The following is a 16,226-nucleotide window of genomic DNA, read 5'->3' on the forward strand; positions in this document are numbered from 1 at the left end:
AAAGAAGTATTGCACAGTTGTAGGAAAATGGCCAGCTCATAAATTAATGAAAAAAAATGGCCAAAGATTAATTGAACTTTGTGCAGATCATGGACTCGTTTTGGAAACCACCAGATTCATGAGGCGACCACATGAACTTATGACATAGAAATGCCCTAATGTAAAATTGGGAGAGTTTCAGATTGATCACGTTGCTATGGATAAAGTTTATCAAAGAAATTTACAATGTCAGAGTCCTCCGTGGGGTAGACATTGACTCGGATCATTATATCTCAAAAATAAAAATCAAGTTAACACCAAAAGGAAACACAAACATAATCATCTCAAAGCAAAAAGAGAAATTTTGATCCCAGTTACTTAATAAATAATAAAATATATTTAGAGAGATCCAAAACACCTTTAAATGACAAATTAGAGACGATGATCAACAAACTTAAAACCATAGCTGAAGAAATCACTCCAATTAAAAGGAGAAAGAAACATGCGTGGTGGAACGGGGAATGTGACAAAGCAATTCAAGCAAGGCACAAGGCATTGTTAAATGATCAACAGAGGAAAATAGAAAAATCTCGAGAAGAACTAATTAATGCCAGAAGACAAACAGCTAAAGGAATTAGGACAAATAAAAGAAATTATCAAAAGGAAATGCTTAACACTATACAGGAAACATTCAATCAGCATAAAACAAGAGACTATTACAAAACATTCAAGAAATATCAATCTAATTTACCCCTCCCACACTTATGTTAGGAAATAAAAATGGCACACAATAATCAGGATAATGCTAACATCCTTGCAAAATACTTTAAAGAGTTACTTAATTATGAGGATCCTGTGAAACATTTAGAATTTGACCCTAACCCAAAAACTAAAACTCCATTACAAAAGATTATACCACCAGTTTACAATGAAGTGAAAACGGCAATTACATACATACATACCTACATACATTATCATTATAGACTGTTATGCCTTTCAGCATTCAGTCTGCAAGCCTCTGTGAATTTACTAAACGTCGCCACAATCCTCGATTTGCAGCTAGTGTTGTGGCCTTGTTTAGTTCTATACCTCGTATCCTTAAATTGTTAGAAACAAGTCTAACCATCGTCGTCTTGGTCTACCTCTACTTCTCTTACCCTCCATAGCAGAGTCCATTATTCTCCTAGGTAACCTATCCTCTTCCATTCGCCTCATAAGACCCCACCACCGAAGCCGGTTTATGCGTACAGCTTCATCCATCGAGTTCATTCCTAAATTAGCCTTTATCTCCTCATTCCAAGTACCCTCCTGCCATTGTTCCCACCTGTTTGTACCAGCAATCGTTCTTGCTACTTTCATGTCTGTTACTTCTAACTTATGAATAAGATATCCTGAGTCCACCCAGCTTTCGCTCCCATAAAGCAAAGTTGGTCGGAAAACAGACCGATGTAAAGATAGTTTCGTCTGGGAGCTGACTTCCTTCTTACAGAATGCTGTTGATCGCAACTGCGAGCTCACTGCATTAGCTTTACGACACCTTCATTCTCACTTACTATATTACCATCCTGGGAGAACACCCAACCTAAATACTTGAAATTATCGACCTGTTCTAGCTTTGTATCACCAATCTGACATTCAATTCTGTTGAATTTCTCACCTACTGACATCAATTTAGTCTTCGAGAGGCTAATTTTCATACCATTAAAATTGCACCTATTTTGAAATTCCAAGATATTAGACTGCAGGCTTTCGGCACAATCTGCCATTAAGACCAAGTCGTCAGCATAGGCCAAACTGCTTATTACATTTCCAACTAATTGAATCCCTCCCTGCCATTTTATACCTTTCAGCAGATGATCCATGTAAACTATGAACAGCAAAGGTGAAAGATTACACCCTTGTCTAACCCCTGAAGCCCAATTGTCAACATAAATACCATTGATTGATTTTAATAATCAACCTTTAATTCCATAGTCCCCCAGTATGACGAACATCTTTACCCTCGGTACCCTGTCATGTGCTTTCTCTAGATCTACGAAACAAACACAACTGCCCATTCCTCTCGTAGCATTTTTCAATTACCTGGCGCATACTGAAGATCTGATCCTGACAGCCTCTCTGTGGTCTGAAACCACACTGGGTTTCATCCAACTTCCTCTCAACGACTCGTCGCATCCTCCCTTCCAAGATGCCAGTGAATACTTTGCCTGGTATACTAAGCAATGAGATACCTCGATAGTTGTTGCATTCCTTCCTGTTCCCTTGCTTATAGATAGGGGCAATTACTGCTTTTGTCCAATCTGAAGGTACCTTATCAACACTCCATGCTAATTTTACTACTCTGCGAAGCCATTTCATCCCTGCCTTCCCATTATACTTCACCATTTCAGGCCTAATTTCATCTATTCCTGCTGCTTTATGACAATGGAGTTTATTTACCACCCTTTCCACTTCCTCAAGCATAATTTCACGAACATCATTTTCCTCCTGCCCATATGCTTGGCTGTTCGCAACACCACCAGGATGATTTCCTTTTACATTGAGAAGATGTTCAAAATATTCCCTCCACCTATCCAGTGATTCCCTGGGATCTATTATGAGTTCACCTGAATTACTCAAAACACTGTTCATTTCCTTTTTCCCTCCCTTCCTAAGATTCTTTATTACTGTCCAGAAAGGTTTCCCTGTTGCTTGACCTAGCCTTTCCAGGTTATTACCAAAATCTTCCCACGACTTCTTTTTAGCTTCAACAACTATTTGTTTTGCTCTGTTTCTTTCATCTACGTACAAATCCCTGTCTGCCTCGGCCCTTGTTTGGAGCCATTTCTGATAAGCCTTCTTTTTACGCTTCCCATTCCCATTAGCTTCCATATTTTCCCCACATTTACCAATCACCCTTTCGTATCCTTCAGTTCTATTCCCAACTCTCGCATTGAAATCGCCCATTAGCACTATTCTATCCTTGCTGTTCACCCTGACCACGATGTCACTCAATGCTTCATAAAACTTGTCAACATCATCCTCATCTGCACCCTCACATGCTGCATACACGGACACAATTCTAGTCCTAATTCCTCCAACTGACAAATCTACCCACATCATTCGCTCATTTATGTGCCTAACAGAAACTATGTTGCATGCAATGGTATTCCTGATATAGAGCCCTACCCCACACTCTGTCCTTCCCTTTCTAACACCCGTCAAGTACACTTTATAATCTCCTATCTCTTCCTCGTTATCTCCCCTTACCCGAATATCACTTACTCCTAGCATATCCAAATGCATCCTCTTTGCTGACTGAGCCAGTTCTACTTTCTTTCTTCCATAAGCCCCATTAATATTGATAGCTGCCCATCGAATTCCATTTCGTTCGCCAAGTTGTTTCCAAAGAGTCCCTCGCCTGTGAAATGGGAGTGGGACTCCATTAATCCCATAGGTCCGAGGCTTGCTTAAAATTTTCTGAGCTCGGTAAATTCATGAAGCAGGATGCTACCCTACTTGCACATAGTCCAAGTGAGGATCTCTCCTCTAACGGGTTATGGACCACCGGTGAATTGTATAGTCCTAGCCGCCTGAGCACAAGGAGGGCCACAACTCAGAGTATGTCCGAGATGCCCACCCCCATTCCATAGCAACTGGTATCCCGACTCTCAGGACCACTTACTAGGCCACTCAGCCATTGCCCATGGTTCACGAACTAGGATGTGACTACAGTAACCCACAAACATTAACCACAAAAATAAATAAAAATAAACTATAATTAAAATATATTGAAGATAATAATTGAAGGTTAACACCAATTCAGATGTCGTACCTACGACATCTGAATACAGTGGAACCGACCAGTGGAATACACACGATCATTATGACAAACAACGCCAGACTCAATGTTTCTCACATAATGGTGCTATATATTTTGTATGGCATGAGGATACATTGTTACAATTTGGTTATTAACAAATATGTACAATTACATGAAAAACAGTTTCATCTATACACAAGTACGTAACAAACAAACTATATTTATACATTTTAGCTCATCAATATCTGCATTGCTGCTAAAGCTGAATATCCAGTTTTGTTAGCCAACTCACACCATCACTGGCCTCGTGGATATCCTTTATTGTCCCACTGAATCTTCGGAGTGGGCACTCTGTGACGATATGTTGAACGGTCTGAGGCACGTCAGAGCAGTCGCAATAAGGATCGCTGGTAATCTTCCACTCGTGTTTCCAGTAGTTGCATCTGCCATGTTGAGTTCTGATCCGATTAAGTGATGACCAGATTTTTCTGGGTAAGTTGAAACCAGGAGGTTGCATAACTGGATCCGAAATTAGACCTAATCTGTCAGGGTTTGAAGCTGCCCACCCATCGCGCCAAGCAGTGTTAGTATGAAATTCATCTTGGGCTAGCCTCTTTCCTAGTAACCAAGAAGGGTTCCTAGATTTCAGCCTGAGATCTTCACGTAGGCAGTCTTGATGTATTGGTAGAAGAGGATTGTCACAGCATTTAACCCATTCTTTCTTCAGTGCCATTTGTCTTCGGAGATGAGGAGGTGGAATATTTGAAAGAACTGGTAACCAATCCAAAGGTGTGGATTGGATGGTTCCTGATATAGTCCTCATTGTATCGTTTAACTGAGTGTCTATCTTCTTTGTATGGACACTGTTGAGCCATACTGGGCAGCAGTATTCGGCAACTGGGTATACTAACGCAAGTGCTGTAGTTCGGAGGGTGGATGCAGATGGGCCCCAGCTTGATCCTGTGAGTTTGTGCAGGATGTTATTGCGGGTTTTGATCTTGGCAGATGTTTTACGTACATGTTCGCTGTAAGTCAAAGATCGATCCAAGGTAACGCCTAGATATTTTGGATGAGGATTGAACTTCAGTATATGACCTCTGAATTGAAACTGAGGAACATAATTGGCTTGTCTGTTGCTCAAATGAAAGCAGCTGACCTCTGTTTTTGTTATGTTTGGTTTCAGTCGCCAGGTTTTAAAATAATCATTAATTCTGCAGAGATCTTTAGTGAGTGTGGTTTCTGCTCCAGCAAAATCACCAGACTGAGCTGCCAAACAGATGTCGTCAGCGTATATAAACTTCCTATGTAACGCAGACCCACTGTTTTCCTCGCAGGGTGGTAGTAGTTGCAAGTAACGTTGATCCATGGTGCTCTACATGTAATGGTACTAATCACAAGTATTCTCATGGTTCTAATTTCATCATCCCTTGGTCGCCCTTTTAGTCACCTCTTACAACAGGCATGGGATACTGTGGTGTACTCTTCGTGTGCATCCCTCACCCGCAGGGGGGGTACTCTTCTTTCTCATACTAATTCAATCGCACTCCTGTGATCAATTGTAATAACCATAAATTCTGTGATTTTGGTAAATGCATTTCCATTCTCGTATTTAATTGTGACCTTGATTCTGTGTATGTCCCATATCATGCAACACCTATCACTGGTAAATACGTTGAAGGTACATGCCAGTGTTCTGTTGACCGAGCTGTGGTTATTACTACAGTGTTCTGTTAGCTTGTCGAGCACGATTGATATTCCTCATGCTCAAAGTTACCCTTTTTTTCATCTAATTACCTGAGGTGTTGTCCTCCCAAAAAGTGATATACTGACTGAAATAAGAACATTGGAAAGTGTGAAGTGAAGGGCACAATTATTTTTGAACTGTACAGCGATTTTTGTTCTGTCCCATGTTCAATATGTTGTCGCAATCGGTGTTTTATCCTCGCATGTTGAGGAAAGGTGATGTATCATTTGACTTGGTGATTCCTGGTTGTGTGTCTTCCAGATGTGCTTCCTGTATGTAATTACTGCTTGCTGCCCTGTGAATTCCTTTTAAAATGAGTATGTAGCCTGCAATATCGGTGAGCGAGTTAATTCTGTTTTCCTTAAATAATTTAATTATTCATATTATGTGTGAATTTGATTTAGTGACAAATGACCTAAGATCTGAGAACATCTCCTACCGGGCGAGTTGGCCGTGCGTGTAGAGGCGCGCGGCTGTGACCTTGCATCCGGGAGATAGTAGGTTCGAATCCCACTATCGGCAGCCCTGAAGATGGTTTTCCGTGGTTTCCCATTTTCACACCAGGCAAATGCTGGGGCTGTACCTTAATTAAGGCCACGGCCGCTTCCTTCCAACTCCTAGGCCTTTCCTATCCCATCGTCGCCATAAGACCTATCTGTGTTGGTGCGACGTAAAGCCCGTAGCAAAAAAAAAAAAAAAAAAAAAAAAAAAAAAAGAACATCTCCTAGCATTAAATGTATGGTCCTCAGATTTATTATTTATTTTCTGGTATTATGATTCGGTAGAGTGCATGGTAAATAACTATATCGTCATCTTCCTAGGGTAATGTTTCCTTCTGCGTTTGAACTGACATATAAACATTATAGAAAACTTAACCTAACCTTACGGCATATTTACCTTGTGTCATTTTCAGTATGAAATTGATATGATACTGATGTGTATGGTGATACATGATTGCCTGCCACTGTTATACTGTCTGAGACCTTGTCTTTATTAATTTGAAGGTTTCATGTGGTTTGTGTGTGTGGTTTAGGTCAAGGCGATCAATGTCGCTAGAATCATCAGACGGAGAGTAACCCACACAAGAAGTAGTAGGGACCTTCAATGGGACGTTAATTAAGTCGAATTTTAGACCAGGAGAAATATTTTTTTAAAAATTTTGACTTTGTAAATCTAAAACGAGTCGAGCCCTTGACAGAAAATTGGCACCTAAAATCAAATTACAAGAAAGGTTAGGTGTCACCAAGCACTTAATTTTCCAAGTTATATTCTTAACTTGACCTTCATCAAACCCAAGACCTCCACAAATTCAGAATTGGCGGTGACGCATTTAACATTAGTAAGTTCCAGTCCAGGCAATTTACACGAAAATTTCATCTGATAGTACGATACTGAATTAATCAAGCACACCACGCTTCCAGTATCAAGAAGGGCGATTACAGGCTTGTTATTGATTTCAACGGGAGTATAAGTACCTTGGAAGGGGACATGAGTTGAAATCTTATTACATTGGTGCAAGCAGATGGTTTCTTCGCAAGTTATAGATTTCTCGAGACTAGGATGCCTACACTTCCTTGGCCTGTAGTCATTGAGTACCTTTTCGACTAAGGGGCAATTTTTCTTAATGTGCTGTCTAGAGCCACATGAATAACATCCACTAGAATTCCGTCTGACATCAGGACAAGAATTCCTTAAATGATTTCGGGACCCACAGTTATAACATTCATAAAGTTATTTGCTTTACGTCTCACTAACTACTTTTACGGTTTTCGGAGACAGTTATAACATTTACGAGCTTTCACCTCTTTAGATGTTGATGAAAGGACAGGATAATTTGGTGTAGCAGGAGGGAGGGGGGGGAATTCAGAGGCCTAGAGGCATCCCCGTGTTTGACATCTTCGGCAAAAGAACAGGCCTCTTCTAATTCTTGAAAATTTGTTGGGCGTCGAGTCAACAAAAGGTAGGAACGATATGCAGGAGATATCCCTTTTAAAATTCTAGCTACTATCTCTCCTTCTGGAACCAAAATTCTAAATACTTTAAAATAGAACCATAAATCTAGAATATAAGTCAGTAGGTTCTCATGCAGAAAATGAGTTCGGAAACAGTACTGTGGAATTAAGCTCTGAAGAGCAAGAGAAGGGATGAATTTCCCTAACACTAGTTCATAAAATACATTGAACGACAATTTTCTAGATATAGCCTCAAATCTCTCTTCCAAATCCCTTCACAATGAGGGAAGAGGGCACGAAAAATACCTAGGTCATCAACTGAATAGATCAGTCAGTTCGACAAGGAATCGCAAAAAACTGATAGTCTCTTCAATAGAGTTAACCGAAAAGTTATTTACTCCCCTGAATATTTCTTTTAAACAATTAGGAGAGGAAGCAGAATTAAGCCAGGTTAATAAATTTTCCAAGATAGGTGTAGTCATACAGCATGTACCTTGGTTGTTAGTAAAGGACCCAGTAGTGGTTGGGGAAGGTTCATTGTCCTTTCTTTGATGTAAATCTTGTTTCAATACGGAACCTAAATATGAAATTCTTAACGTTAAAAGAAGGTTCAGAAGTATGTATTGTAGGATTATTTTCCGCAGAAATGGTTAAATTTTCGACATCCCTATTAACTAATAACAGGTCAAGTTCGGCGGAAATCCTTGAAACAACGGTTAACAACCTAATGCATTCAGAAATAAGCTCAGCCTCAGGTTTAATAGAAAGCAGATCCTGAATACGACCAAGATAATGAGCTCTGGCTTTCAGTCTATTTGAGTTCTCGACGGAGGCAGCTCAGAGAATTCCTCCCTAATAACATTAATTTCATGCAATGCTTCACATATTTGGTTCAAGATTTCACAGCATTTGCTTCGATCGATGAGGGAAAGATTAACTGAAACATGTGCATTTGCACTCAGCAAGGCAGCGCACTCCCCCACAGTACTTGGTGGTTCTAGATTGAAGATGGATAGCTCATATACTAATTCCGCCTTCCTAAGCTGGTAAGGAAATAACACAGAGCGAGACATAGTAGTGGGCAAGAAACGAACCAAGCAACAGATTACTCTGGGTGCGAGAACTTCCTTTTACCAAATGATTTCCAAGTGGAAATTTTATCTACTTTTCAAATTTCGAATATTTCACCCCGGCGTTTAATAACTGCACAACAGCAAATCAAAGGACTAGAGCACCTTACAAGAAGCTCTAGGCATTAAAGAAACAACTAGAGATCAGGTAACATTTCCTTCGCAGGCAAATTGAGCACGCAAAACTCAAAATTATTATGCCCAAATGTAAATAACAAGACGCCGAGACGCACATGCACACCAGGGCAGAAAAGAAAATGAGATGTTCTCAGATCTTATTCCTTGATAACCAAATTCACACCTTAAATTAATAAGGTACCACTTAGGGAATGTTGAAACTAATCAGGTCCGCGCTCTGTGTAAGGAGTTCCCGGAAGTCTTCACTAACAAATTAGGCTTGACCGATGTTCTTAAGTACGATATTGAGTTGTCAGACCACCAACCTATTCGATCTCCTCCTTACCGTCTTTCTCCACCTCGCATGATGGAATTGAAAAAGATTATTGAGCAAATGGAGAAAGATGGCCTAATCAGACCTTCTACTTCACCTTGTGCGTCCTCAGTTTTCTTGGTGCCTAAGTCCTCCGGTGGCTTTCGAGCTGTTGTCGATTATCAAGCCTTGAACAGCAAGATTGTGCTTCAATCTATCTCATTGCCTGACCTTAATACTTGTTTTGGATGGTTTACAGGAGCAAAATTTTTCACTGTGCTAGACTTGAATCAAGCGTACTACCAAGTACCCTTATCCAAGAAATCCATTCCCCTTACTGCGTTATAACGGATTGGAACCTGTATGAGTTTTAGAGACTGCCCTTTGGCATCTCGTGTGGTGCCGCAGTGTTGAGTAGACTGCTAAATTCCATCCTCTCGGACATAAAATTCAAATTCATGTTTAATTATCTGGACAATCTGGTAATTTACTCCAATACTTTTTAGGAACATGTGGAACACGTTAGGGAATCCTTGCAACGGCTAAAGAAGGCCGGACTTACGGTGAAGTTATCCAAGGTTGCATTCGCCAAACCTAGTATGTCGTTCCTAGAGCATGTAGTTTCCTCTGAAAAAGTTCACCATACCAATGAAGCGAGCGACACCCTTAACATCCTTAGGTGGGAAATCCCTGATGCCTTGAGTTCTGGAATGGTCAATTGAGACACCTTCAGAGGAAAAACAAATTTTTAAAAAACCTTGTTTTATTTCATGTATATGTAAATCAGGTGCCTGATTCTAATTTAAGGTTAAAATAATGGCTGATGATGCCTAAATTCAAGGCAAAACATGTACCATTTTAGTTAACATGCCAAAGTAAATCAACTAAGACAAGACTTATTGTATTGATTAGGTGCTGAAATCAATAAATTAACTTACTGTTATCATTCCAATCAAATATCATCAATACGGATCAAGAATGATATTTATCACATGTAATAATTCCAGTTTACCGAGTGGATTACATAAATTCGTCCCGCTCAATTGAACTGCTTAAATCTATAATATTCTACTATCTAGTTCATTTTAGTGCATAAGAAATTGAATTTAGCCTATAACAAGACTGTAATCTTCGTCATTTTAAATTGTGAATTACTACCAATTTGTTGGGGCTTTTATGTAACTATTTGTAGAGTAATGGTACGTGTTAAATTTTTTAAAATCTGAATCTCCCCATCAGGGAAGTGATTATGAGCCGAAAATTGTTTCTTATGGCTAATTCTGTTGTGTATTTATCCTTTCTGGGTGGGTAGCCATTTTGTTTGGGTTCGTCATGTGACCCGGTCGCCATGGCTGCACTATTCATATGTGTGTGGACGTTGCCTGTATTATTTTGACATTTGCCGTCTCCGTTCTTTGTTATGTGATGACAACTGACATGCGCCATGAGAGAGATTGTTGGATTTTGCTCTTGGGAATAGTTGTGATCCAGTAATGCATCTCCATTTCTCCATATGTTTGGCAGTTATAAACTATTAATATTTAATTCTGGATTATATTTGACTTTGCGACTAATTGTACCTGTTGGTCACATTTATATTTGATTTAATAACCCCTTTTCATAAAATTTGTTCATGTTGGACTTGTGTTCTATGGATTTCATATGCTACTGATCTTGTCCTACAGTTGAAGTGGTTCTTAAGAAACATTTTTCACACTCAAAAACGGTATTGTGTGAAAACCCGGTTTTGGGTTAAGTGTTCAATTAAGAACGCCGTTCTTTCAAAATCAGCCTTCCTGAAGTTAGGGTGCAGGGATTATTCATGTAAATATAGTGTGACTAGAGTTCACAGACATGATTAGACAAGTAACATCTAGTGGTTCTTTTTAAATTAAATACTGTTTTCATTTTTTCATTTTTTTGTATTTTGATGGCTGAAGGATCTTTTAAGAGACGAAACATGTACCATGATTTATTGATGTTATTTGGAAACAAATAAATTAATTAGTATAATACAGGTGGAATTTCCTTAACAAGAACAACAAAAAACATAACACTTGTGAAATTGTTCCAATTCGGTTGAACCTGGACCATCCAGGTTTTATGGAAAGAATTTGTACTCCACAACATATCATCAGCTATTAAATTTAAGAATTATACTGTGTGCATTTAAATTGTGCTCTGAGCTTTGCCATATCATACCTAAATAATTGCACGATGAGGGGATGAGCTGCAATTACTTGCAACAAACAAATACAGTACACTGGAACACACCAATAAAAACATGTCTGTATAAGAATTTTGCACCCTATTTGAACGTATAATGGACTCACTCCGCTTGGTTGAAATATGTCGAGCCATTTAGAAATGCATTAGACAGGAAGAGTACCTTACCTACGTCTCTTTTTAATCGTGGCTGAACCATCCTTGGTATCTAACAGCATCTGGGACACAAGATGATATGCTCTTGATACTGAACTTGGATAAGGACTACTTGAATCTTCTTCCAGTTCCTGAGAACTGCGCAGACTCAAAATACTGGCTGAAAATAGAAGTAGCAAAAGGTCTCAGCATGGTTATAGTGAGTCTAGCCTAGTCTGAGCAAAATGTCTTAAAAATAAAACCCTCATGGGCCTTAACCTACCAAAAGACCGAAGACCTGCAGATTATGAGGTGATGCATGGTCCGTACGATGGCTTTCTAGACCAGACCCATTTTCTCACCGTCAAACAGCTTCTCACTTGTTCTCATGTAGGCTAAGTGGATTTTGCACCAGCCCTGAGATCCAGGTAAAATCCTCAATCTGGCTAGGAATGAAACCAGACACCTCCAGATGAGAGACAGGTTAACACCTGCCACATCCGAGAGCTCAGATGAGGCTGTGAGGTTGGTACTTATTCATACAAAACTGAATAGATATTCATGTACTGTCCCAACACCAATCAGTAACTGTACTGACAGCACAGGAAGGAGGAGGTATAAAGCATGTCATCCATAGCAGATGCTTGCTACTTTCCCTAGCAACTCTTTAGTGGTCAGACTACGTCGTCTCCCATTAACTTCTTCCTTTATCAGCTGATCTCCACAATAATGGAAAGAAGGAGACACAGAAGACTTAGTTCATGGCGATTTCAATGTACGAGGAAGACACCCGCTAAAAGGTACAAGAGTCTGTAAGTTATTACTAAGACTAGAAAAGACAACTAGGGGAAAAAATAAATCATCTTCCACAGCTTTCCTGCACTCTGTATCAGTACTGTGTGGTCCCCAGGTCAGAGGAGTAGGCCAGCCCCACCCAGGCATTTCAGCCAGGAACACATTATATTACAATGAACATGTAATAATTCTAAAATACATTTCAGAAACTTAGTCTTCCCCAAGTGTTATTTATTTGAGCCGGCAGTGTAACACGCAAATGCAAATTTTTAATGCAGTTGCATATTATAATGATACTTATGATTATGTATTTCGGTTAAGAGCTTATTTACAGTGGAGCTGACATTGGAGGTGTGTCTGCCTAAACGGCACTGGCGAATAGCAGCATTTGGCTGTACTGCCTCACGTAGACAGGCTGTCGCGCCACTTGCAAAACTAACAATCAAATACCACAAGGATTTGAATTCCAGTGGCGAGAGGGGAGACATTTTTTAAGACAAAGAATCAAAAATCACATTCTTATGGCAAGTGATACATAAGTTTAAAAAATTATTTTTCAAGAAAACAGCAATATAATGTTTCTGGGATTATGCACAGGTCACTACAGTCTCAAAATTCATCCAGCAACAAAACTGGAATCGAAGACATTAAGGAAATGACTTAGGACATGTTCGGCTCGCCAGGTGCAGGTCTTTCGATTTGACACCCGCAGGCGACCTGCTCGTCATGATGAGGATGAAATGATGATGAAGACAACACATACACCCAGCCCCCGTGCCAGCAAAATTAACCAATGAAGGTTAAAATTCCCGACGCTGCTGGGAATCGAACCCAGGACCCCCGTGACCAAAGGCCAGCATGCTAACCATTTAGCCGTGGAGCCAGACTTTCCTGTAATTCATTTCAACTCCAGGCAAACTTTTCATAATTCTATGGCTACTTCTTTTCAAATTGTAGCACTAATCGAGTGAAATGATCCACATGGCATAAATTTTTCGTCATGTGGTGAAAATCACACACCACATTGCCCTAATTCCCTAAATGAAGTAAGAAGTACAACTATTGAAGATCTCAGATATTTGAACATGGACACCGGAGGGATGGGAGAGAGAGTGTAAATGTATTGTAATCATCTGCATCATCACCATCATCATCATCATCATCATCATATTTATTATTATTATTATTATTATTATTATTATTATCGTTATCATTATTATTATTATTCCTAGCATCCACTGTTCTAATCTTGGCTCGTCATTTTGCACGGTCGTGGGAATCGTGTAGTCTAAAGATCAAAATCTTCACATCAGCTTTCATTGTGTCAAGCCAGCACTCCTTTGGATGTCCACGTGGTCGCTGCCCATTAATTTCGAAGGTGTGGGTGAAATTGGCAACCGTTCCAGATGAAGCACGCAGCATGTGACCTTCTCAGCGATGGGTGCAATGTCCATTTGCTGGAGGATGGTGTCGTTTTTGATATGATGCAGGAGTGTGATGCCCATCAATCAACACAGCATACGCATTTCCATGGTGTGTTACTGGCGGTCTCTAGTCAGCTGGTCAATGTTCAACACCATATAAAGCAACAGGACGTACTATCATGCAGTATATTTTGGACTTATGATGCAGTGGCATCCTTCAGTCGCAGAGTACGCCTGCGACTTCCTTCCATCTCATCCATGTTGTTTTATCCTACTTCACATTTCATCACCTATCCCACCATCAGTCTGAAGGCGAGATCCTAGATACCTGAAGATTACGGTCTTTATTATGGCGTCTCAATCAATTTGAATTGAACTGTTGCTTGGTATGGTTTCCAGGTATTCAGTCTTTTTTCTTTCAGTCTAAGACCGTACTGTGAGAGACAGCTGTTCCAATCTTCAACTTGATGCTGCAATCCACTTCTGGTGGTATCAGCAAGTGCATCATCATCTGCGCATAAGAGAGTTCAAGGGATACTCCTCTGCATGTCCCATGTAATTGTGTCCATGACAAGAACAAAGAGAGAGCAATGTGAACAATGCGGAGCCTTGATGTACACCGACTTTCACTGGGAAATTCTCCGAGATGCCGACAGCGCAACGTATATGACTTGTGGTGTTCGTGTATAGCATCTTGATCCAGTTGGTAAGCATAGCTGGTACACCATGGTCATGAAGTGCATACCAGATCACACGATGTGGAATACGGTTGAAAGCCTTTTCAAGATAAAGGAAGGCAATATGCAGTGGCTGTTGTTTCTCTCTGTGCTTTTCAATGGGCATTCTGGCAGCGAAGATGGTGTTGGTTGTTCCACCACCCTTGACGAAGCCACACTGGTTGGTACTAATGCTGGCGATGTTACCCAGTCATCGATTGAGGATCCTCTCAAAAATCTTCATTGTGTGCGAAAGGAGGTAAATTAGACTGTAATTTCTACATTCTACTGGGTCACCTATTTGCTTAAAGATGCTTGTAGCCACAATCACTCGAAACAGAGCCAGAGTCGACTATGGCATTGAAAAATTTGGTCAGCCAGTTGATCACGGGTTCTTTTAATTCCTGCAACTTCCAAAAGTCTGCCGGAAGATCATATGGTCCTGGCGTTTTTTGATTCTTCATACTCCTGACGGCAATGGTGATTTAAAGTTTACATTAAAATCAGCAACTTAAAACCATGAAATAAATTAGTCCAAAGACTCTGAAGGGAATATTACTGCACATCAGGTGCAAGACATTTACAAAGCTGCAGTATCAATACGTCAATTGCCATGAAGTTCAATACATACTATATAAAGAATATTAATCTGCTTCCTGTCTGTCTTAATGAGCAAGTTGAATAAAAGAAATTAATTTCTCAACTGAAGTTTTTGCAGTCAGATTAAAACTGAAAGCTATTAATGTCACACAACAAGCCCAGTACTACTGAAAGTAGATATAGCAGTGTAGTTTGGAAAATGGTATCGTCATCTTTACATTTTCCCATTTATGTGGGGTCTGCCTTCTTTCAATGTTTCCGCCACTTCAATCGATCCACAATGTCCCAAGGGCTGAATCCGGTGAGCCGCATGTCATCTCTCACCCTATCCAGCCAGCATGTTTGAGTTCGCCCTCGAGGTCAGCGACCCTCCACATTCAGTTGAAGGTCAGTCTTTGCAACTGAGGTTTCACTACTGTAGAGTACATGCCCTTACCATTGCAGATGTGATTCATGCATTTTCTCTGCAATTGGGGCAACCTTGAATTTCTTCCGCGCAGCATCATTCCTGATATGGTCTGGACTGATGCAGTATCTTCGTTTCCACTGAATGAAGTGATTGTTCGTGCTTCAATGTTGCAGTCCAGCATTCAGATCCATAAACGGCCACTGGTCTAATCACTGTGCGGTAGACTTTAGATTTTAGGTGCAATGGAATTTTCTTATTACACAGGATCCCAGTAACTTGGCTCCATTTCATCCATTTGTCTCGACATCAGGAATCGTACTGCAATCTGGTGATGCATGACCCTAGGTATTTGAACTGGGTCACCTTATTAACCCAAATGCACCCACCTGCCACGTGCACCAACTTTTTAGTATGCAACCTTGGTTTCAGTTAAAACAGTTTAGCATGGGACCTGTTTTATATTACTGAAAAATTCCACACTACTGCTCATGACACAAAAAACAGAACAATACAGAAAACAAACACACAAAAAATCCCTATGAAAACAATTTTTCACTGACTGGAAGAGGTCCATACAAAGTATTTGTGTTTCAGGCAAGAAATACACGGTCTGTTGTTCTGGAACCCTTTGCAGCAGAGGGCTCCACTTTGACTGGGAAGTGATGGCCAGTCAGTCTTGATAGTAACTCTCCGGGAGTGACAGAACCCCCTCTTGAAATAAACAACCAATCATTTCTTATGCCAATTTGGGTTTGAAAACATTAAATGTCCTGGCCTGTTTCCCGTTGACAATTCAGTGCAGAATATGGGAATTCAGAAGGATCATATCCAAAATATTTCAACAAAATCTTGTTGTACACCTTGTGTGTTTTACGCATAACATG

At 40.1% G+C, this 16,226-nt stretch overlaps 1 protein-coding gene across 4 annotated transcripts in view; it reads right to left on the minus strand.

The window, feature by feature from the left end:
• The window catches only part of LOC136879062 (uncharacterized), a 535,518-nt gene that overhangs the window by 227,906 nt on the left and 291,386 nt on the right, over positions 1 to 16,226 (minus strand). For all 4 annotated transcript variants that reach the window (XR_010860888.2, XR_010860887.2, XM_067152804.2 and 1 more), the window contains exon 4: positions 11,432 to 11,579. Coding sequence is in view for 2 of the 4 variants with exons in the window: in XM_067152804.2 (XP_067008905.2) it covers positions 11,432 to 11,579 (148 nt within the window). In the remaining 2 variants the exon portion in view is untranslated. The remainder of the gene's footprint in view (positions 1 to 11,431; positions 11,580 to 16,226) is intronic.

Source organism: Anabrus simplex, chromosome 8 (genome assembly GCF_040414725.1).
Source record: "Anabrus simplex isolate iqAnaSimp1 chromosome 8, ASM4041472v1, whole genome shotgun sequence".
Taxonomy (NCBI): Eukaryota; Metazoa; Arthropoda; class Insecta; order Orthoptera; family Tettigoniidae; genus Anabrus; species Anabrus simplex.